Source organism: Lytechinus variegatus, chromosome 3, assembly GCF_018143015.1.
Source record: "Lytechinus variegatus isolate NC3 chromosome 3, Lvar_3.0, whole genome shotgun sequence".
NCBI classification, from domain to species: Eukaryota; Metazoa; Echinodermata; class Echinoidea; order Temnopleuroida; family Toxopneustidae; genus Lytechinus; species Lytechinus variegatus.
Genome location: NC_054742.1, coordinates 14961404 through 14985625, shown reverse-complemented (window position 1 = coordinate 14985625; position 24222 = coordinate 14961404). Strand labels below are relative to the sequence as shown.

General features: G+C 34.2%; 1 protein-coding gene across 2 annotated transcripts in view; it reads right to left on the bottom strand.

Annotated features, from left to right (window-relative positions):
- Window positions 1–6285: 6285 nt before the first annotated feature.
- LOC121410302 (ankyrin repeat, SAM and basic leucine zipper domain-containing protein 1-like) overlaps window positions 6286–24222 on the bottom strand; it is a 50360-nt gene continuing 32423 nt past the window's right edge. The window contains exons 6-12 of one of the 2 annotated variants that reach the window (XM_041602297.1): window positions 22853–22984; window positions 17085–17182; window positions 15593–15842; window positions 14135–14244; window positions 11058–11283; window positions 10405–10566; window positions 6286–9590 (exon numbers count right to left, since the gene is read on the bottom strand). In XM_041602297.1, coding sequence (XP_041458231.1) covers window positions 10420–10566; window positions 11058–11283; window positions 14135–14244; window positions 15593–15842; window positions 17085–17182; window positions 22853–22984 — 963 coding nt within the window. In that variant the 3' untranslated portion in view covers window positions 6286–9590; window positions 10405–10419. Of the gene's footprint in view, window positions 10567–11057; window positions 11284–14134; window positions 14245–15592; window positions 15843–17084; window positions 17183–22852; window positions 22985–24222 lie in introns of both variants that reach the window. The other variant, XM_041602296.1, reaches the window with a different exon arrangement.

Genomic DNA, 24222 nt, shown 5'->3' with positions numbered 1-24222 from the left:
ACTGGAATATGATGGTGCTACTGATTGATTGATTCTGTATGTCGGGTATCCATGGGTATAATACTAGTACAACAGGTATTTAGTATCAAAATAACATGCGTGGCAAGATAGCCCATAAAAGCCATTGCAACATGGCATACTGTGACATTCAGGTGCAGCCGAATTTAAGACATGAATGAGTTTGATTTAAAAGTGGGATAGAAATAAAAATGAAATGAGAATAATTGTTTGCTCGCATGATTATGTGGAATGTGTGTGTGTGGAAGAGAGAGGGGGGGGGGGGTGGAATTGATAGAGAAATATAGGGGGTGGGCAGGTACAAAATTTTTATTTTATATTGAAGTGACCTTTAAGATAGCGTTGATGAGAGCAAATACATGGGGGGGGGGGGGGTACTGGGCTCTCTTTGGCTCCCATTCCAAACTCAGACTTTTAAAAAAAATCTTCACAAGATTTGCACCAGATTGTTCATTTCAATATCAAAATAAAGACAAAATGACCTGATTGCTCTCTTGCTCAGATCATTTTAAGTATGTACCCCACCCCCAAAAAATAAACAAATATTTGTGGCTATTCATGATGTGTAATGAAAATAATGGGCAGTGATGAACACCTGATGAATAGAGCAAGCAGACCCCTAAGTTCAATCCTACTAATGGATCTCTTGTAAGCTTCCAAAATGTCTTCCAGGGAAATATCTTAATTGATGTAGTAATAATCGCGAAAGAATTAAAAATATGTAAACAAGAAAAGATGAATAAACAACTGAATACCTTGAGGGGGAAAACGATCAATGAGATGAATTTGCCAAAGACGCAGCTCTATACATTTCATATTCAATCACGTCGCGTATTATGCTAATTTCTGACAATTTGCTTATTTGCATATTTTTACGCTGTGCGCGCAGGCCAATTTATGACCACGCCTCTGTTTCGCTGGTGTGCCATGAAGTTGCGGTGTCCATAGCCTTGTACGCGAAAAATGGGAGCAGTGTGCACTTTTGACCTTCCAAAATTTCCCCATGTCTGACCGGATGCAGAAGCGGAGTTTCCACCCCCTGGGTCGGATGTATGATGGGGTGTCCAAACTTCGCGCACTTTTCAAAAATATTCATCAGGGGTGGTATTCTGAAAACGTTCTTATCTTTGTTCTTATCTTTTATCTTATCTCACTGAGATAAGAAGACGCTAAAATCATTGCAAATCGGTATTCTGAAAATCTTCTTAACGCGTTCTTATCTCTGTAAGGACTGCCCCCTTCTTATCTCCAACACGCCCATTTTTTAGATTTTACCAATCAAAATGCGCTTTATATTGGCAGTTTAACCAATAGAAGCGTTCCTTATGTGAAGAGAATATCATGGGCGCTGCGCGTTCACCGTTTCTGGCGCATTGCGCGAAATAGGCATTTTATACGCAATGACTGATTTTATTATTTCGAGACGTCCACGTGCAAAAAAAAGTAAGAAAAGTAAATAAAGCAGGTACGAATAAAGAACAAAATATGAAGAAAGAAAGTAAGTAGGTATGAAAGAAAGAAGACAGAAAAGGGTCAGAATGAAGCAGAAAAAAAAGATGAAAGGGACAAAGCAGAAAATAATGAAAAAATAAAGAGTAAACGAAAGAAAGCAAGCAAAAAGAATTCAAAAATAAAAAAGAAAGAAAATAGAATGAATAAAAGAAGGAAAAGGAAGAAAAAAAATAGAACAATTATCCATGATAAAGTGAAGGAACAAAAATGAAGAAAAAAAGAAATTAACTAAAAGGAATACACACAAAAATAGAAAAAGGTCAAACTAATATAAGATAAAATAAATTAACAAGGAACCGAAAAAGAAAAAAAAGTCTAAAAAAAAAACGAATGAAAGAAAGTTAGAAAGAAAAAAAAAGAAAGAGAAAAAAGGGAATAAAAATGTAAAAAGTGAAGGAAGAGAGAAAAAAAAAGAAAATTAAACAAAGAAATAAAGATGAGAGAAAAAAATGAAAGGAAATTTGACGCAAATATGAAGACTACAAAAAGATAAAGAAAGAAAGGTAAATTCATAGAAAAAAGGAAATAAGGAAAGAAAGAAAGAAAAAAAAGAAAGAAAGAAAGAAAGAAAAAGAAAACGAAAGGGAAAATAAAAAGTTGGGAAAAAAAAACGAAAAAAAAATCAATGGAAAGAATAAAGAAAAAGTTAATAGAAGAAAGACAGAGAGAAGAAAGAAAGTAAAGAAAAAGAGTAAATAACGAACGAAAAAAGAATGAGCAAAATAATGAAAAAGAAGAAAGAAAGTAAAAAAACACACAAAAGTGTCAGAAAACAGAAATAAAAAAAATAGAAAAATTAAGAATTATTAAAGGGAAGGAAGAAAAAGGGGGAAAATGAAATGAATGATTAAAAAAGGAAAAGAAAGCATAAAAACGAAAGAATGGAATAAAAATAAGGAAGAAAAATAAAGATTACAAACAAGTGAAGGAAGAAAGAAAGAAAAAAGAAAAAGAAAGAAAAGGAAGAGAAACGGGGGAAAGCAGAAAAAAGACTCAGTAAAGAAAAAAAAAGGAGGGATAAAACGAAAAGGGAAAATAAAAAAGGAAGAAAGATGAAGTATAAATGAAACAAAGCAAAAGAAAAAAATAGAAATTAAAAGATTCAAACAGAACAAAAGTAAAGATATAAATGAAGAATGAAAGAAAAGAAGAAAGACAGACAGATAGGAAGAAAGACAGACAGAAAGGAAGAAATACAAACAGATAGAAAGACAGAAAGACAGACAGATAGAAAGGGCGAAAGACAGACAGATAGAAAGTAAGAAAGACAGACAGAGAGAAAGGAAGAAAGACAGATAGATAGAAAGGAATAAAAAATGGAAAAGAAAGAAGGGATAGAAAAAAGAGACGGGCAAAATAAAGGGTGAATGAAATAAATGGTGGGAGGAATACTTGTGGGTACTTGTTACTACTAGAGGCCATCGATTTTTAGCAAGAAAAACGCGGACATCGTGAGATGTGATAACCCTCTAGCTATCTTAAATATTATCTTAAATATCGTGAAAGATAAGAAAGAAAAAAGATAAGAACGTTTTCAGAATACCACTTATCTACATTCTGTTCTTATCTTTTAGCGCGATTTGGTATTATATGCGCGAGTTGTAAATTTACGCGCTCAGCATTGGGTGGAGAGCAAGATAAGAACAAAGATAAGAACAAAAGATAAGAAAAAGATAAGAACGTTTTCAGAATACCAATTTAAGAAAGTGACGTAGATAAGAACAAAATTAAGATAAGAACGTTTTCAGAATACCGCCCCAGGCTTAATTTTGTCCACAAATTATTCATAATTTATACAAAACCAATTCAAGAAATAGTTACCACATTTACGGCAAGATTGTAAACTATAAAATCATGGACGAAAATGTAAAGTAGGTCAAGGGGTTTCGCCGGTATCGCGATCTCAAAATTCTATTCCGATCAGCGAATGCGGGCTGTGCTGGAAACTCGTTGAGAAAAAGTGTGACCTAACTTCGCGCACCAAAGCTTTTGTGGAGATTTAAACAAAGACTCAAGCTCAAAAAGTGAAATATTTATATCAGATTGATGGCAAAATGCTATGGAATCGGTTAGTACCACATTTAACTCACATTTTTGATGATTTCTGCTTGTAAAATGGTGATATCGTGATTCTTGTTGCTTTCTTCAAAACAGGCGCTAACGGTGACAAATTTGCCGATCTTTTGCCAATATTTTCATGAATACTGGACTAATCCTAAAGAAACTTTCAACGAAGGGTAATTTTAGGTCGCTTTTCACATTGATGATGTCAGATTTTAACGATATTGGCTAGTTTTGGAGATAATGACCGTCCGCGAAGTTTGGACTCACTGCCATACATTGTGCAAAATATTTGCACACTCTACGTCCGACCCCCTTTGAAGATCAGTTACACCAAACTTAGACATTCTAAACTGGAATTTTTTTAAATATACATACTGTTTGGTTAGTTGTCTTTCACATAAGATGGAATTAACAAATGAATCTGATGCTGGTGAAGAGTTATGCTTGATTAAAGTTGACATGCACGCAGACAGTGTACGTCCGACCCCCATACTGATTTTTCTTACAGTCAAGCAAAATGCTCCTCATATCTATAACAAATGAGTCAGTGGGTTTAAACTGTTTCCATTTTGATATCTACATTTTTAGATCACATCAATAATTAAACAACTCAACTATTCACACAATGCAGGATATTTCTTACTGTTAAACTTCAAGTAAAATGTATCTTTTTTAATGGTTTGCAAAAGACATGACAAAGAATTTCTTCAACATTAAAAAACTTGTCCTGTTACAAACTTTGTTTGAATAAGGTGGGTTATGAACCATGAGTCTTCCCTGATGTTGCAATCAACAAAACATGCAATATGACATTTTGACCCCTAGATGACGTTTGATCTCTCCATCCTCAAGAACACATGTAATTTTCCCCACTGATCGTTTTGTTCAAAGTTTGGGCAAAATTAATGCAGAAATATGTCATTTGACATTTTTACACCTAGATGACATTTGACCTCTCCATCCTCTTTAGAAAATATGTGGTACTACCCAATGATAATTGTTCCAAGTTTGAATACATTTGAATACAATACATATACAAAAAATACTGGTATCGAAAGTTAAATTTTGACCCCTAGAGAGCTTGAACAATTGACCTTGAAATAACAAAATGAGCAATAGTGACCTTTTGACCCCTAAATAACCTTAGAAACTATCATCTTCATCAACCAAAAAATCGTATTACCCACTGATTTTGTGTTTCAAGTTTGAACAATATTGATGCAAAAAAAATGATTTAAACAAAATCTGTCAAAAAATGACTTAATGGCCTCTTATCTTTTGACCTTTTGACCCCTAGATGACCTTTGACCTCATCAACACACACATGGTATCAACCAAGGATCATTTGTACCAAGTTTGAACAAGGTTGATGCAGAAATAAAGAAATGAGAACAAGTCAAAATTAAATGAATAACCCTTCACATTTTCATAACTTACACCCCTATAGGCAAAAGTAGAATAGTCTAGACATCCATGTATCATTATAGCAAATGGGCAGATCTATTTCCCATAGAGGGGCAATTGCTGTACCTGAGATTGAGGGGAAGTGGCAATTTCTTCTTTTATATGGAACTTCTTTGTTTATTAAATTTCTCATGTATTTGTAGGTTTTTGATTTTGATTTTCTTTTTTTAATTTCCTGCAGGCTATTATTCAGTCATAATTACCACTAAATTCAAACTTATGTGATAATTTGAGATGAAGGAAGGCAGTTTCCATTGAATATGCACACAAAACACAAATAAATCACCATTTCTTGAATATGATATCATCATTTAAAAATCTACATATTGTCAAAAATGTGTGGTATTCTTTGTGAAATTGGTCTCAAAACTTGTGCAAGACTTCAATGAAAAAAACAATAAAACTATACAGCAATATCAAGGTGTGTTAAAGAACTATCATGCAAAATATAAAAGATGGAGGTGAAATTTGCCCCCACTATTTGTTGGGTAAAAAAAATACAAAAAAGGTCATTTTAAACTAGATTGAAATTGAAATTCGTAATCAATTTTGAAAGATTAATAAGAGTAAAAGATGTTATGATATTAAACTTTTGCAAAAAATATCTGAGCAGTGAAAGATAACTTCATAAAAAAAGTTTCAAAGGGGTCGGACGTACAGGGGGTCGGACGTACAAAAAAGTTGTACGTCCGATCCCCACTTAACTTGAAATCCTGGACTAGTGGTGAGCTACCTGGTATATATATTAAACAAACCAAGCTTGCTTTGCATCTGACTTTGGGAAAATTTATCTGCTGTTGTTTTGCTTGTAAGAAAAAAAGTGTATGTGAAAGGGGGTCGGACGTACATTTGAAAGTGCCTGCTTTTCATATATTTGGTTTAAAAGATAGAAGAAAAATAAAAAAAACCTAACTTATTTTTTAGAAACCTGACATAATAACAACTTGGACAACATTAATTTTGATCATTTCAAAGCTTTAGAAAAGGTTTAGAACTTGTTGCAAACTTGACCTTTTAAATTTTAAAAAAAGGTTTACTATTTTATGGAACTGCCCTAAATATGATGGTATCATTGCCCTGTTATCCCTGTCTGTTTACAAAGTATATTAGTAGTTCCCTTGCTAAAATAAGTAATCAACTACATAACAGAAATGTGTCCACATAATACAACCAACATAAAATCACTGAGAAAAAATAACATAAACAAAAACTTTATTTGCATCTCACTCATGAAATTTATTGTGACTTGCATGTATTGTCATTTATCAAACATGATTTGGAAGACACAATGGAATTTTACATAATGAAATTATTAATATCACCTTGGTATATAATCCCATCCACATCCAGATAAGTAATGTCCTCCCTGATCTAGTAAACAAGATATCTTATACTGTGCCACAATTGTATGTTTATATTTTTTTACAGTTGAATAATTTTGTATGAACTACAATTCACTTTACATTTACTTAAAAGTTTCAAAAACAAGATAAACATAGTTTGTATAGCTAACAGCTCCAAACTTATAATATCACTTGTTTCATGTTATTGTTTTCATATTCATATATCATAATGTAAGCTCTAAAAATAAAATGTTGAGACAGGCAAGCTTCAAGCAAATCATATGCATAGACATTTACTAAACATATACTGTAATTTATAACAAGCAATTTTTGTTTAGTAATGCTCCCATTTTGTCAATTTACCATGAGAAAAATAGCATAGATGTGAACTTCAGGAAAATGCCTGCAAAAGCTAACCATTTTCCCACTACTTTCACACAATATTGTGCATGATTTTAATACACCCTTCCCTTCACAACCGCCCCCCTCCCAGCCAAACAATATTCATATCGATTAAGTTAATGTATTCCTTTTCATTGAATGAATGTGACAGCAGCAGTCAACAATTAATACTTACTAAGTTGCAACTCTTTTGATATCCACTTATTTCTAAATAAAGGTACTGTACATAACTGCAGTGAAGAAAACACAGACATAAAATCAAACTTGCACAAAAAAGCAGCACAAAGAAAGAGGCCAAATACTTCAAAGTATTTGTTTATTGCTTATTCATTATAGTCACATTTTCTCAACATCAGTGATTTGGGTTTTATTTTCATGAAAAGCACAGTACAAAGACGTGGACCATCAGGATTTATTGAACGAGCAATAACCTTATGTACATAAAGCTGTAACCCAATTTAGTTTATTATAGTCCAGGGACGGTACTCTGAAAATCGTCTTTTCTCTGTATTTTATCTTTTCTCAGAGATATTACAATATTGTTATTCTGGTGGATGTCATTACTTTTTTTTAGTGCGAACAAAATAAATGCAATTAAATATCAACATTGCTCTTGAAATTAGTAAATGTAACTTCAATAATGAAAAGGACACTTAATCAGGACTACTTAGATTTCAATGATTTAAGGGCAGGGTGACTTTTCTGTAGGGCACATTACATGGGAAGAAATGGAAAAGGTGATTTGTCTTTAAAAATATGAAATATAGCTCCTTAAATTTCAAAATAGCCCTGGGCAGTGGATTATTACACAAATCAAAACAAAAAGAGATATAACTATGGCATGGATAGATGTAGTAAAAATAGCACCCATTCAGAGAATCTTCCTGGCATTAATGGACATAGACTTAAATTAATGAAATGCTCTACAAAATGAACACTATCAACTTCATGTTTGATATAATACCATGTTTACACAGTGACTCGGCTCGAGTGTTGAATCTTTAAGCAGTGTCAAACGCCGCGAAGAGGGCAACTGTGATCGCATTTATACTGAAACAAAAATGGTGAGTTTGCCACGGTCCGCAATCAGGAATGGAAGTAGAATAGACATCACAAATATATGCCATGTTTAACCTGGGTTATGCAGGTTCGACAAGGCTTTCTATTTACACTAAAAAAAATAGGCGAGTCTGACTCGGCTCACGGGTTGAAACCTACAATTTTGGTGGATCACATGGCTCGCGGACCACAATGATTGTGTTTTACACAGCATAAAATTGCCATGTTGAGCATGGCTCGGGTGTCGAACCCCCAAGTCGAGTTACTGTGTAAAGACGGTATGAATGTGACATAGATAACCTTCAGCATCCTTTTTAAGGGTCATAAAAGAAATGAAATATTTAATTTGTACATGGAATGAAGTTTTCTTTGCCATATAAATCACAAAAGCAAATATGCAAAAATGACAAGATCTACAAAGGTGGTTTGAAGAGTCTGGTAAATTGCACATAACATAACATATCCATAAACTTGTTCTTCTTTTAGTTCAGGTGAAGTCACATGTTACATGGCAGTTTAACAATATACAAGGAGTTTGTTGGGTCATATTAGTGCAAGCATTAACTACTTGTCTGGAGTCAGGATGAGCAGCGGAATGGCTATGGACAATCGTGCAGTTATCAAATTGGCTATTTTGAACTGATGCACTTACAAGAGCTGCAAGTTATTTGTTTTGAAAATGAGAAAGGGATCTTGTCGTTAAATAATAAACATGATTCTAGATCTAAACTTATGTTAGATTGACAAAACTATTCTTAATTTGAAGGTCTACTCTTTCAAACAAAATTGCAGGAAACATTTGACAATTGATGTTCTTGATGTTCAAAATGCATCCACTAAAATGTTGTGCAGTTGCCATTTTTCTGAAATAAATGTACAATACCATAAATAAGATATCAAACTGTATGTCAATAAAATGTAAGATTAGAAATCACAACCTTGATGAGTAGAGCAGCACGCGCGCGCAGCTTAGCCGGTCAGTCCAATACAGCACAAATAGGCTTGCCAATATGCGGGCAAATCAACTTTCCTAATGAACGATTGTTAGAAAAAAAAAGGGCGGTCCATGTAAAAATAGAAATGATGCATGTCACATGATCGGCCCTCAGCCAAATATTTTATTAGAATGCATACATCCATTTTATGATATGCATTTGTTTAGAGCATGAATAGAACCTGGTAACGATGGTCTGCGATCAGTAATTATATTGACATAAGATGGATAAGAATAACATGAACAATGACATGAATGCTTCAGCACTGAGGATACTATTTGGCAAGAAAAGCACGATATACTATTTTACCAATAGCATTTTGCACTGGCAAAAAAAAATCAATGAAAAAGCTAAACACTTGACATAAAATAACTAACAAATATGCTTTTATTTCATACAAAGTATACTGCACTATACAACATACATGTTATAAAGTGATATTCACCTCTTATTCACTTGGTTGCGGATGACTTGTAAAAGGCATGAAAATATTATAACTTGGTATTCTTTTATACAGATTTTGCTGCGATAGCAAATGAGACTACATCTGAAAAACTTATCAATACTCCTAAGATAGCCAACACTGGTGTTTTCTTTAAAGATTCTGATGTGACAATATATTTATATGAAAATGGCAAATGACTTACCCAAAATAGCATACAATAAATTGTATTCTTCTGCAGAATACAATTTATGAGGTTTACATCCATAAATCATTGCTTTACTTGACTTCCTGGTGAAAAATAACAGATTAACCATTGACGGTTAAAAAAAATAATTTCCTTGGAAATATGATTCCTGTTCAAAATAGATTAAATCAACATCTTTACGGCCCCTGACAAGAAATAAAGTCTTACAAGTAATGAATATCCCAACTCCTCAGTAATAAAAAAAACAATTAAAATTATTAATTGTACCCCAAATCACTTATGATATTCATGACATAATCATAACAATAACATTCACGTAGACATGCTGGTCATTTGAAACTTCATCCCAATAAAGTTTGAAAGATTTACCTGATTCCCAATAATAGGTGTCCTGTATCAAAACAAAACATTTTGGTGTTCTTTCTCCTACTACCCCTGCTCAATTTTTTTTGTCTGTATGTTCAATCTTTCACTTACAAACAGCTTTATGAAACGGCCCCCAGGATACCAAGCTAGCTGATTGCAAGTGTCTGAATGTATAGATTCATTCAAATTCAATCAGCTAGCTTGGTATCCTGGGGGCCGTTTCATAAAGCTGTTTGTAAGTTAAGAGTGACTTTAAGAATGACTGGTGAACATTTCTGATGCACTTAACCAAATCGCCAATGAATATACAATTTACCACAAGAAAGGATCACCAGTCGTTCTTTAAGTCGCTCTTAACTTACGAACAGCTTTATGAAACACCCACCAGGAGACAATAAAATGACAGAACTAAACTTAACATTTTTTTTCAAACGTGTATAGCAAATACTCTCCGTGTTTCACACAGTTTACAAAAGATAATACATCAAAGGAAAAAAAACCCACAGAACATAATGAAGGACGTTTAATCACCTAAGACAGAACTAACTATCTTGATTTGTAATACCATGCTACACTTCCAGCCACCCCTGCAACCATGAGTGCCAATAAAGTTTTCCTTAGTATTGACATGTGTTGTTTATCAGGATCTTCAATCAGATCAGCAGGTACAACATCAGGGGTAGTATCACAGGCCTACATAAGGGATATAGAGAACAAAAATACAACATGAGTAATACTCAGGAGTAATCAATTGCCAATAATGCCATTGTAACATCTCAATTTACAGAAAATTCCAGTAAAATGTGTATCAATATAAATATACTATACAAATTTTACAAAAAGAAACCATTGAATTATTAGACATTGTTGACAGTATTTACAAATTGCCACATCTCTAATCTCCATGAGGTTTAAATTAAAATTTATGTTTATTAACCAAAATGACCAAAGAAAATATCAAGAGAAAAGAAATACCCATTTACTAAATAGTATTGATAAAATATTTTTTGATATAAAATTCCTCTGAAAAATCATTTAATCTACAAGATCATATAAGAAGCATTGAATATCTGATAGGAATTACAGATTGGCATTATCAAAGTTAGTTTGAAAATACAAACAATAAAGAGGAACAAGTTCAGGTAAGTCTGGTTAAATGAAGAGTGTAAGATTGTTTAATTTACCGAATTAATTTGTATCTTGAGAGATCTCAGTTCTTGATGTAACAGTTTGGTGTTATTAAGCATTTCTGTACAGACCGTTGATACTAGGTCTCGACTTCCAGGGTCTTGACGAGGATCTGTTAAGCTGTTGTGTCTATCTAAGTTGTCTCTAATGTGAACAATACTTGACTTGATGTATGCTACATGCTTGTTGACATTGTCAAGGATTAAGTGGGTTTCTGGAAGACTGGAAAATAACGATAATGCGTCAGATGCATAAAAAGTAGCAATTGCTTGGCTTTTAATTGATTCCGTATGCATAAAATGAGCCAGCCAATTTTTTGTTAGTAAGTTCAAGCAATTGCTATATTACTGCTAGGATTTTCTTGTCAATCCTTGATGATTAAGCTATTGCTGAAAAGCGCATGCACAAAGCAAACATTTTGCTTGTGCGTTAAAGCACTTGCTTTGGTTTTTTTCAAGCTCTGTCAGAGCAGCTTGAGCATTTGCTTGATCAGGGCGTTCACGTTTTTAAATCATGTTTGTGCAGCTGAGAATGAACCCCTAGGTGTTTCTTCCTAGTAAATGTGCAAACTGAATGCCAAATAAATTAATTAATTTAATAGAAACAAGTAAGTTTGACACCACATCCAAGGAAAAGATGTTAAAGAGCCATGCCATTGACAAAACATGGGGAAATTGAATCAATACGAAATTTGCAAAAGGCCAATTGACTTGCATTATAATCTGTCCATCATGAACGCCCGTTGGACTAATGCAATAAAAGTTCTGACAGCAAGAATTTGACCAAACTCGTGATGGATATTTACTTCGGATCATCGCAGTTCTAGTTTCCAACAATCCCAAATCCCAGACTCATAGCAGGTCTCTTGATTGGTAAACCAAAAAAATTAACCTCTGTGAAGTTACATGTTTCAAAGTGAAAACAAGCAGTTTACTTCTGGTTGGTTAGTCTACTAACTATTGCAAGTTCGCCCAGACAAAAAGTTTTGTTGTAAAAATACCAGAACCCCCCCCCAAAAAAAATATTTAGTGAAGCTTTGATAAAAATCCATCAAAGATTAAGAAAGTTATTAGAACTGCCGTTTTGGATTTGTGACGTCATACACAACAGCTGCCCCATATGTCATGTAATGTAATGTAAAATGCATCAATTTAAATTTTTTGAATAGTTCATTATGAGTTAAACATTTTTTTTTTCTTTCAAGAGTGGGTGTAAAATGATTTATCTGTTATTATACTGAAGGTACAATAAAAACAATTTACATTTTTTTGAGAAAATTACATTATTTACACTGATATTTCTAAATAAAAACACATGGAAAGCTGCTTGCATATGATAATGACTTTTTTTTCTTCCCTCTTTGGTGAATTTTCCTCAAACCTTCATAAATATCTTTTACAATAATTTCTGGTATTTTTATAAACTATTTGTAAGGGTTTTTCCCTTTAAGTTTTGTTTAACAGATCCATCATGATACTAGCCTATTATCTATGTGGAGGCTGCAGCTTTTGCCATTTCATCGACGAGTCTGATGATGTTACATAAAATGTCAATAATACCTCTAATGCAGAAGACTATACACAGTATCTGCGAGGAAGCCGCTGCTAATACCCACTGGTCTTACATTAGTTGTGTATTCTTTGGCATTTTTCATATGAAAAACCCATACAAAATCAAGGTTGACAAAAAGAAAGCAACAACCAATGCATGAACATAGTGCCGGGGGAAAAAATTTACAGGGCCAGGGGTGATTTTGTGCCCAAAATGCTCAAGAGCCTGGGAGACTTAAGAAAGGAGTCCTGGAAAATTTCATTTACTGCAATGTTAAAGCTTATCAAATGTTGCATATTTAGGTAATAAGTTGAGAAAAGTATCCCAATGGAAAAAAAAAATTGATTTTTTTGCCTGACAGTGTACAGGCGGTGGCTAGCATCAGACATACTACTTAGGTTAAGCATAATAGCAAAGAAAAGAAGCTATGATACTAGTATTCCTCCATTATTCTCTATCACACCATGTGGTTAATAAGACACATTGTTTATTTGAAAATTGCTAAGCCTTTCTTTATTGCCTCTCATTTTGATCTGATCACATGATTTTTTACATAGGATTCATCAAGATTGCTTCTGCATTAATGAAGATAAGGGTGACGTTCCAGTTCTAGCATTTTACTACAGTCAACCTTGTATGAAATAATACGATTCAATCAGAGGCATTCACAAGGCCTCAATATGTAAAGGTCAAGTCCACCCCAGAAATATTGTTGATTTGAATCGATAGAGAAAAATCAAACAAGCATAAGGCTGAAAATTTCATCAAAATCAGATGTAAAATAAGAAAGCTATGACATTTTAAAGTTTCACTTATTTTTCACAAAATAGTTGTATGCACAATACAAATATAAGGGAATCGATGATGTCCCTCACTATTTCTTTTGTTTTTTTTGTTTGAATTATATACAATATTTTGTTTTTATAGATTACACAATAAGGACCAACTTTACTTAACCATAAAATGTTAAACAATGGTAACTCCACATGTTCAGGGAAAAATAAAACTTTCACTGTACAATGAGGAGAAAATTAGAGTGTTTCATATTTCATATGATAAAATACATAAGAAATAGTGAGTGATGTCATCAGTTCCCTCATTTGCATACCGACCAGGATGTCCATATAACTGTTTTGTGAAATTAAGTGAAATTAAAAAATGTCATAATTTTCTTATTTTACATCCGATTTTGATGAAATTTTCAGTGTTATGATTGTTTTATTTTTCTCTTTTTATATAAATCTACATTTTGTTGGGGTGGACTTGTCCTTTAATTATCATATCTTTACACAATATTTCATGAGGCTGATCATGAATTGTTCCCAGGAGATAAATCAGATTTTCTTTCCATCAGATAAAGTTGACCATTTACAAGTATGTTGCATTCTATGAAATTCCATATTTTCTTACAGAAACTGGATGGTTCTGAAGGCGTCAAGCCACTAATTTCATCTAATGTTAGTCCATTATTTCATGTGCATGGTTAAGCTTTGTAAACAGTTCTTCTGCAATTTTCACTCACCTTAAAACTAAGGATGGTTTCCTAATACTGTTTGGTTCCCATTTTTTCCTATGGATTGCATGTATTGACTCTACAATTCTCTTTCGATTCCCTACTTGACTCACACCAATCTATCAAATAAAAACACAGACAAAAAAAATCAAACCAATGATAAAAGATATTCAAATCAAGAGAATTGAAATATCAAGAGCCCTTACATGGCTCCTTAAAGATGATGTATGCCTGTCGGGCAACCTATCTGTACTACTGTATAAATAGGCAACTACACAAAACCAACCCTCAATGCATTGCTCTAATTCATTCCACATTCTAGCTATGTCAACATGCTTTCTGTAAATTCTAACTCATGGCAATAAACATGTCTCGAACCCTGATCAAGGATCTACGTAAATGAATATCAAGACTAAATTTTGAGGAAAGAAAAATACTCTGAAATATTACATGAATTACTAGGTAAAAAATCTTTTTTTAATACCTTTTAAGTATCCAAAATGAATCAAAATTCAACAGGAAAAATACAAATTTTTACACATTTTCCTGGCTGCTCGCAAGTAGTTATACAGAAATTGAAAGATCAGTCTCAAATATAGCAAATCAATTTATAATTTTGGTTGTTAATCAAAATTATCAACCAATCAATAGACCAGTTCGTAGTTACTACATGGACAATGCGCATGATCAAAAGATTCTACGCATGATCAGAAGAAGAAGGTCATTTGTACTAAAGTGACATGGTGCTTTAAAATCTAATGAGAAAAGCACCAACTTTGATGTCTTGATTATTCATATATTCTTTTGAATTGTCGTTTTCATTTACATCCACAAAAAACAACAATGCTTCCACGAACAACTGGTATTTCACAGTTTGTCAAATACATTGTGCAACATGCTAAGATATGCATTCAAAGTAGGAATGCAACAAATACCTCCACTAAGTGTTCATTGGTGTGCTATTCTAGTCACCGGGGGAGCGTTTCATCAATATTTTCATCCGACAAGTTGTCAGATCTGACATCTTTCCATGATTTTGATTGGCTGTGAGGCACTGTTCCTATGGTAACTGTCTGATAAAATGGGACTTGTCGGATAAAACGTCCGACAAGTCCTTTCATGAAACGCCCCCCTGGTCTATTTAATTCCTTAATCCTGCTATGTAAGGCAAGCTTACGTAATATCTTGCTTTGAAATCTGCCTATCATGATGAAAGAAATGAAAGGTCATTTGACCAAAATAGACCAGTTCGTAGTTACTTCATGGGCAATTTTGGTCAAATGACCTTTCATTTCTTTCATCATGATAGGCAGATTTCAAAGCACGATATTACGTAAGCTTGCCTTACATAGCAGGATGAAGAAAAATTGCTTCTCTTTGAAATTTGTAAGGATGAAAAACAAAGAGTCATGATATTTCCTTAGTATTAGTTTTATAATGAATATCCTTGATCTAGCCAATGCCTACCTTCTCTAAATCTTCCTCTGAGATCTGAAGGAGTTGAGGAAATGTGACTTCATGGTCCTTAAAGAGAGGGATGAGGTCACCTAACTTAAGGCCATACAGGAAAAGTTCTAGATCATCTAGGACATGGTAGGGCTGATGATTAGACATGGTAGATGCTTTGCTAGGAGGTGGTGGAGGTTGGTGGTTGGTGATACTGTTTGTTGTAGGAGCAGTTGTAGTTGTGGCGGGTGTCGATGGTGAAATATCACCTCTGAAAAATTAATCAAATTATCTCATTAGCAAAGCTTTCCCTATCAAATAAGGAACATTTCGCTTTAGGGATGCAGATGGGAGTTCATTTAACATTTCCCAGATTAGAGTGTAAAATATCTAAGGGACCTTGTCAAAAAGTCTTTACCACATATTTTAGCAGGAATCCCCCTATAAAAGCACCTTTTCATGGTTGCTTTCCTGCATTCCCAACTGTTTTGTCTATCATGAAGTGTGAGAATTGATAATCAAATGCCCATTGGGGAATTTATGAATGAGACACACAGTTCTGACGTTTGACAATGAACTTGGTGTTAAACTTTAATTAAGGCAAGTATCAAAAAAAAATTGTCATTAGAGTGAAATGATACATAATTACAAAGTATACATAAAGAAAATAAAAAATGGCAAAATTTGAAGGGATTGGTGAATGAGAATGAGACTGTGGATCTAATCTTAAGAAGATATACTGTTTATCTAAATTGAGTGTATCTTAAACTGATTGTTTCACTTTGACAGCAGCTGATTGAAAAATTCTCAAACTAAGATGAAACGTGTGTATGAATGCATGTATTTGTCCTAAAAAACAGACACAGACCATGATATAGGATTAAAAACTCTAATTAAGACACAAGTAGCAATTTATTAGCCTGATTTGAGAACCGTCTGTAAGACATTGAACATTGAAACCACCCCCAATTATTTTCAAACTTTGGTTTACATCTCCAAAGTTTAAATAGTTCCTTTAAATATGATACTTTTAAACTTTTGGGATTGCATTTTACACTATAAGCCTAATGTTTAGCCCATTTAAAAAAAAATAAAATGAGATTTTTTTAAAAATCAGAACAAAGTGAAATGCTCACTTTAATAAAAAATTACATATTGATCAGTCTTCCTCTATGAAACAGCTTTGTTTTGCAATTACTTGGATGTCTTGAACAAACAAACAAAAAGGATAAAATTGAGATATGATGCCTGAGATGATTGTAAAGTGTAAACTTCAGGGTGGAGGGAGGGGGGGGGGTGGGCATTTAATGAAGAGTCTCAGCCCTGACAAATGTAGTGAACTGAAAACTTTGGTTTTGATTTGCTGACAAACACAGGTGTCTATTACTAAGATAACAGTCAGAAAATGACAACGTGAAAGAAAAATTCTTCAGTGATTTCCCTCTTGTTTTATTAGATGCACTGAAAAAAATTTTCATGAAAGGTTACCCAGGTAATAGGACCTAATCCTTACCCTGCTCTGATGGGATTACTAGGTGGTAGAGATGAGGTGGTGCCATTAGCAGTCTTTGATTTGGCTGGATTAGCAGCAGCTTCGAGTAACTCAGACAACTACAGGTTAGAACCAGAAAAAAAAAGAAAAAAAAAGAAAGGGTAATTCAATAAAAATCATGGTATTACCCTTCTAACGAAGCATCACTCACTTGGGGATTGCCTTTTTAAATCTTCTGGCAAGATGATTCACAATAACATGTCTTCAGGTCATAACATACATTGATTATACAGTCAATGAGAGACCACACAGTGTTGGTCAAGTTTGAAGATGAATTTTGTCATAAAAGTACGTCAATTTCAGAATTATGATGTACAATTAGTTTTCTATACTTAGTTTCAAATGTTGTTCTGTTGGGGAGGGGGACAGCTCACACACAGATATGCTGCTTTGACAACCTATTTTTCAGACCCATTTTAGTTATCTAGATAATCTGCAGCTGCTCATCTTCGCTCTGAAGGTCCCCAAATAAAAAGAGAGCTGTTTGCAAGCAGAGCCAATGGGAAAGAATGGATGCAGAAATCAAGCTTACTAATACTAACAACAATGTGAAGTTCCCTAGACCAAGTTTTCCACTATGCCTGTTAGATCATAATTGTTATAAGACATTGTATTTTACACCTTATGGTCACTTCTAATTTTAGGGAACACCCCAATCAAAATATCATTTTAGTACACCCCTGGGTATGTAGGATCAAGTTGTTGAAGCTGCTCTATATAAAAAAACAAACTATCTACCCAGTAACTAACTCCATGTAAACAACTAAATAATATCAAACTCATTTGTCTTACTATGGCAAGCTCTTTAGTATTATGCACTTTTCTCCTATGTCTTTGAATGGAACTTTCCATATAGTCAGGATATGTTTACTCTGTACAAGGTCACAAAAAAGTTAAATACCTCTACCTGACAATACCTATAGGTTAAATACTGGTCTGATAAACCGTTTCCTTTTCAAAACAGGATGGCATGTTAACCACAAACCAAAATTATAAACAATTACAAGCAATGTACATTCCAAAGTAAATCACATCGCACTTTAAAAAAAAGGAATATAATTTTCATTCCAACATTTACTGAGATTTAAAAAAATACACAATGACCATTTAATGTATATTAAGCTGAAATCTAGTTCCATTCAGGATGTTGATAACCTTGCATTTAGGGCAAAATGGCAGTGGTTATAACTAAGCTAACTATATATCATATGGAAGTGGCTACACCAAATATTTGCTTTAGATATAATTTTCTAATTGCTTCCTCAAATGATTATCTGCCAGGAACTACCCATTATTTGATAATTCAAGGCTATCCAATTTACTGTTCTGTTTCATACATGAAAATGAAACTATGTAATCAGACTCTGGTTTCAACTTGTATATGAGTTACATCTCTGCCTTAGCTTGACAGGCCTGTGGAGTAGATTGAGATCTTCATTGAGACAGCCATAGGGCCCCGTTAATTAATCTATTGATTTTATAAATAATTTTCATGTTGTTTGTTATGATTCAGTTTGTGACACATCCCAGGTCAAGGTTAAGTAATTCTAATTAATCTGATGTACAAACCAAATGACCATTGACCATTGCTGGAGTTATACCATATATGGTAATCGTACATGTACATCACCAACAGAGGAAGTATACAGAATTGAATTTGCATAGAAATCAATTTGACGGCATGCTTGTGACAGGCCTTCATTCGACATGGGGTTCGAGTGTAATGCAGGAGTGAATGGCCGCTGCAACTTCCGGGTTTCATATTGCATGCAGTTAGACCTTCATCTTTGATGAGCGTGATCGCGCCAGCACTCCTTAAATTATAATAATTTAAAAAAAAACTGCTAAAATGTCACATTTTACATCCTTATATTCATGAAATTGGCATCTATTTTCCATAATTCCTTGAAATTATTTTAATTTAGTTAGAAACTACCAAAAAATGAAGAATATTCACCTGTTTCTTGGCTCTGATTTCTGATGTTAAACTCGGTAAATATTGTAGTCCCATATGTAGATTTTCATGACGATGACCAAGTGTAAACAATCAAACAATCGTTTTCAGTTCATATTGCAACACCATGGAAGTCTACATTTGAGACTTCAATATTTACTGATTTCAACATAATCAATCAGACTTAACCCTATCTAGGCCGGGGGGGGGGGGGGTGGCCTCGGAGGCCCCCCCTTCAACGAATCGCGCGATATTTTCGCCGTGCCAAATATTTTGACGCGACGCTCGCTGACTTTTTACTTTCAAGTCTTGCGCAACTTTTGAGACCAATTTTGCGTCACCAGGGTACGTGGTTCCGAAATTACGCAACATTATGTAAGTGCATGTCAGACCGAAAATTGCTCAAAAACGTGATTTCGTGTACAAAGTCAATGCAAATTGTGTTTTCAACCAAAATTCATAAATGTATGATTATTTTTAGTTTTTCTAGTCTAAATGTATTCATTTTATGCTTTTTATGATCACAGAAGAGTCCCCAACAAATTTCATTGAAAAAACAATGACAAACAAAAGGTCCAAAAAACAAAGAAATACATAAGAAATTGCAAAAAACAATATAATACATAAGAAAATAATTTGATATCACAATTTTTTTCATGTAAACTTGCTAAGGACACCACAAAGAGTTTCTATACCAAAAATTGGTACATTTGGAACTTTATTTAGGGAGTTAGAGGGAAAAGTATGATGTCGCATACTAATTACGCATAAATTGAAAAAATAAATGTGAAAAAAGTTATTCTCATGTAAATATGTATATTTGTAAATATTTTTAAACAATAAATCCTCAAGGAAGAGGCAGAGAGAAAAAAAAATCACGCATAAATTAGCATAATCACTTAATAGCGATTCGCATGAAATAAATTACTATACAATCTTGTAGATTATGCCCCGGCAACCCGCGTGCCAATTTTCGGCGCGATCGCGTGGTCGACGGCCATAGAAACTCCCAAAATACCCCGGCCTAGATAGGGTTAAGAAAGAGCTGAATATTATTTATTTTCCTGATAGTTTTCAACTGAATCAAATAATTTCAAGGAATCATGGAAAATAGATGGCCATTTCATGGATTTAAAATTGTAAAATGTGAAATTTCAGCAGTTTTTCTTTTTCAAACTCAGGAGTGTGATATTTTGTAATTGTAATGACCCAGGGCCAGACCTAGTTTCACCACAAATTGATTAATAGCTACACATATATTGCATTAACAATTTTAATGAAAATCTACAATTTAGCATACATGTATTGTATTAAATTGAGGATCTAGGAAAGCAATTCTGAGAAAAAATGAGGAGAGCAGTTTATTGAGCTCCACAAAATTATAAATAAGAAGGACTGTGCAGTACTCTCTGAACGGCTGTGTCTGGCCAGTGACTGTTCTTTCCAGCATGAGAAGTCAACCAGCCGGAACTTCAGGTAATTTTTTTTTTTTAAATTCCGGCTACAGCCAGAACACTGGCATCTCTACATATCACAATATTATGCATAGGTACACTGAAATTTACAACAAGAATCCTGTTTTTTAGAAGCAGCGTCGGAATTACACGGGGGCGACGGGCGATTTCGCCCCCATGGCAGCCCAAATCGCCCCTAAAAATTCTCAAAACCCAATGCTTTGGGGCGACTATTTATTTTAGAATCGCCCCAATAAAATACCATCGACAATGTTAAAAATACTTCACACAATTACGTTCTCCGGCGGCGGAGCAAGCGCATCTTTTATATCGCCCTTGCCAGCTTCAAGTTGAACGGTCCATGCATTATCCGAGCCTTCCGCAACACCGGAAGCTTCGCGGTTGTAAATAAACGTGCAATGCAATATGGGATGCGGAGTACGCATAGTCTTTAGCACAGGCTTTTTAGAATTGTTGACGCACTTGCCACATGGCTTATGTATATGTACGCATGCACGATTAGACTGCACAGCTGGTAACGAGACCACATGCATCGTACAGTATGTGTACTAGGTATGTGTACTAAGCGATCAGCTGGTGATTGTGACAGCTCTGCTTATCAACATCGTCAAGTCGGAGTGCGAGATAGATAAGCAGCGAAGCCATATCGTACATGTATAAATTTGAATATCTGGAAAGCTAAAATCAAGTAACTTTCAATTTACGATAAGCACAGTTTCAAATTGCCAAGTGCATCTCTTTTTCAATACCATGGTTTTTCCATACTTCACCATGTGCAATATCTAATGCACACATTTCCCATTTGGGATATCACAATTCTGTGATATAATAATTTTAATTGCTCAGGAAATAAATCCGTTCACAGCACATACGATGTGCGAGTTTTTATCCTCACAGTCGCTGTCTTTGCTTGTCAAACCGGAGCCTTAATAATCCAAAATCACTTCGCTTATAGTTGTGAATTATAACTTTTTAATTTCTTTCTTGAAGAGGGGTAAATATCTGACAATAAATCATCAAACAAGGCTCAATCTAAAAAAAAAAATAGGAGGACGCTGTGCGCTTGAGTGTGGTACTTGCATGCTGTTAGCTAGCCAGCTAGAGCTCACGTTCTCTGCCAGAGCTCTGGGTGAGAATTCTATCAGTAATGGCCTAAGTGATGGTGATTTTCTGTTTCAGATAGAGTTTAGATTTCATGTTAATTTTTGAAAACTGTCAAAACACTTTATGATTTCTTCATTGTGATTAATATTTAAGTTATTAATGCATACATTTTCACCGAATTTAGACTCTCCCAGAATGAAAGGCATTTTCTGTGGAGATCTGCGTTTTCAAAATAACTTTCGAAAAACTTAAGGTTGAAGGTATAGCCTGTGGCTATGTGTTGGAATTTGAATAGGCTGAGTAAGATATTAATTTCATTTCTTTAACATAATTTCTTTACAATCCAAGTGCACCTCACAGTCACAATCACACACAAACCCTCACCCACACCTGTGATTCTAACCATGAAAAAAAAATTCTAAATTTATTATTTGATCTGAATTCTCTCTTTCTCCATCTCTCCCTCTCTCCTTTATGTTTGTTTTATTCATTAATTTTATTTAAATTTTTTTTTTTTTTTTTGGGGGGGAGGGTCATTTTTCATGGTTCTTAAAGATAAAAAATATAAGCCCATATGTGTGTGTGGTTGTAAAGGGGATGTGGAGTGAGGGTGTCAAACACACTTAAACATTTGAATCTGATTTCTTAAATGTTTGAATAAGCCAATAAAGTCTTGGGGCCTCAATTGGCTCAAATCTGAAGTGTGTGAAGCTGAAGGCGACTGTGGGATCACCGTTGATTATTGTAAGGCCTGTAGGGCATTCCCCCACCACCGGGAGCAAAAAAAAAATGTTCTGAGCTGTTGGGTTACAGTGAGTCTCGTAATGCCAAAAGGTAATTGCTGATATGCGATAAAAATGTAGCCCCATGAATTTGAAAATAGCCCCAAGATATTCAGTGGTAGCCCAAATATAAAAAAAAAAGTAGCCCCTAAAAAAAAAAAATTAATTCCTACCCTGTTTAGAAGAATATAATCATACTGTAAGTTTCTGTAATTTTGATTCCAGTGTACATATGGTTGACCAATGGCGACTTTGCTAAACAAATTATGGATAAATGCCAATCAGAGACACGATTTTCAATAACTTTTGAAAAGAAAAAAAATCTTATCTCTCCTGACCCATGTTAACCCAGTATGGAATAATTATTGTCATTCTGAAGGAGTCACAAATGGCTGGACAAGATGATATACAAACCTTGACATGGTCTTTGCTGTAAGCAATGTCTGCTGCTGTCCCATCATTACTACACTTGGTAGCATCTGCTCTGTTTGCTAGTAGTAATTCAACAACCCTAGTGTGACCTCCTTCAGCTGCATAGAACAATGCCTATACAGTAACAGATAAAAGAACTTAGTGGAAATAGAACAACTGAAGAAACACAGAGAAAGATGTGGTAGAGACAAAATATTATACAAAAGAAAAAAAGTACAAGTAATTTGGTTTAACCGAGTGTACAGACTATGTCATGATTGATTCCAAATGTTTGTTAGGTCTGTGTACATTATAAAGGAGCATGCAGGTGCACATACACGTGTTCGCATGTTTAGTACTCAACTACTAGTATGTTTCATTCTCAATCAATCATAATTGAATGATGATTCATCACTCATAATACAATGCAACCAATGATATGTTTTACAAGACTTCACACTGCAGATCTAAATCATTTTGGATAGAATATCAATATAGGAAAAAAAATTGCAATAGTTCTCGATGGTGAGTTGCAGCATAAAATTAAAGTCACTAATTAGGCTCCATGTACATACCCAAATTACCATTTGACAACAAATCAAAGGAATTTGGAGTGTTAGAATAAAAATCAGTAGAGATTAGAATCAATCTATTTATCTGTTCAGGTGGCTTACCACAAGCTTCTTCCATGTCGTTTATTTTAGTAGAAATCCAGCAATCAAGGGGACTATTAGTATAGGCATGTATTGTATTACCGGACACTATCATATTTCCGGACGCGCATATTACTGCGTACGAAATCAATTTCGTTCCGTAAGACTTCCACAGTTCAATTTCACAGATCAATTCAAAGAACAAGATTGCAAAAACAAGGCGAAAAAATCAAACTTTTACCTTATTTTTCTCTAAAATGACAGAAAATGCTTAGAATATCATATAACATAGTTTTGCATTAACAATTGATTCCAACTGATCTATTTTCTGATGGAAATACGGACCTAATTATATGCCGAATTTCAATCTCGTCCGCTCCATCGCTCAGATCGTCGACGGCCGCGGCTTGTTCACAATTACCCGGAATCCCGGCCATGCGCGAGGTTTACCGTGCATAGAGAGCCGTCGACGATCGACAGCGCATCAATAGAACTTGATGTCTGAGGGTCACAATATGAACGAGCATTAATACTGGAAAGTGCCATATCGAACGCGCAATAAAAAAAAATGAAATTAGTTTATGGCAAACACAAATTTATTACAAAGATCTGCTCAGAATCAATATAAGAAAGCAGACAAAAACTTAGAATTTACTCATGATATATGATATATCATGAAAAAATCACATGCAATTCTTTCTTACATCATCATAATCAAAA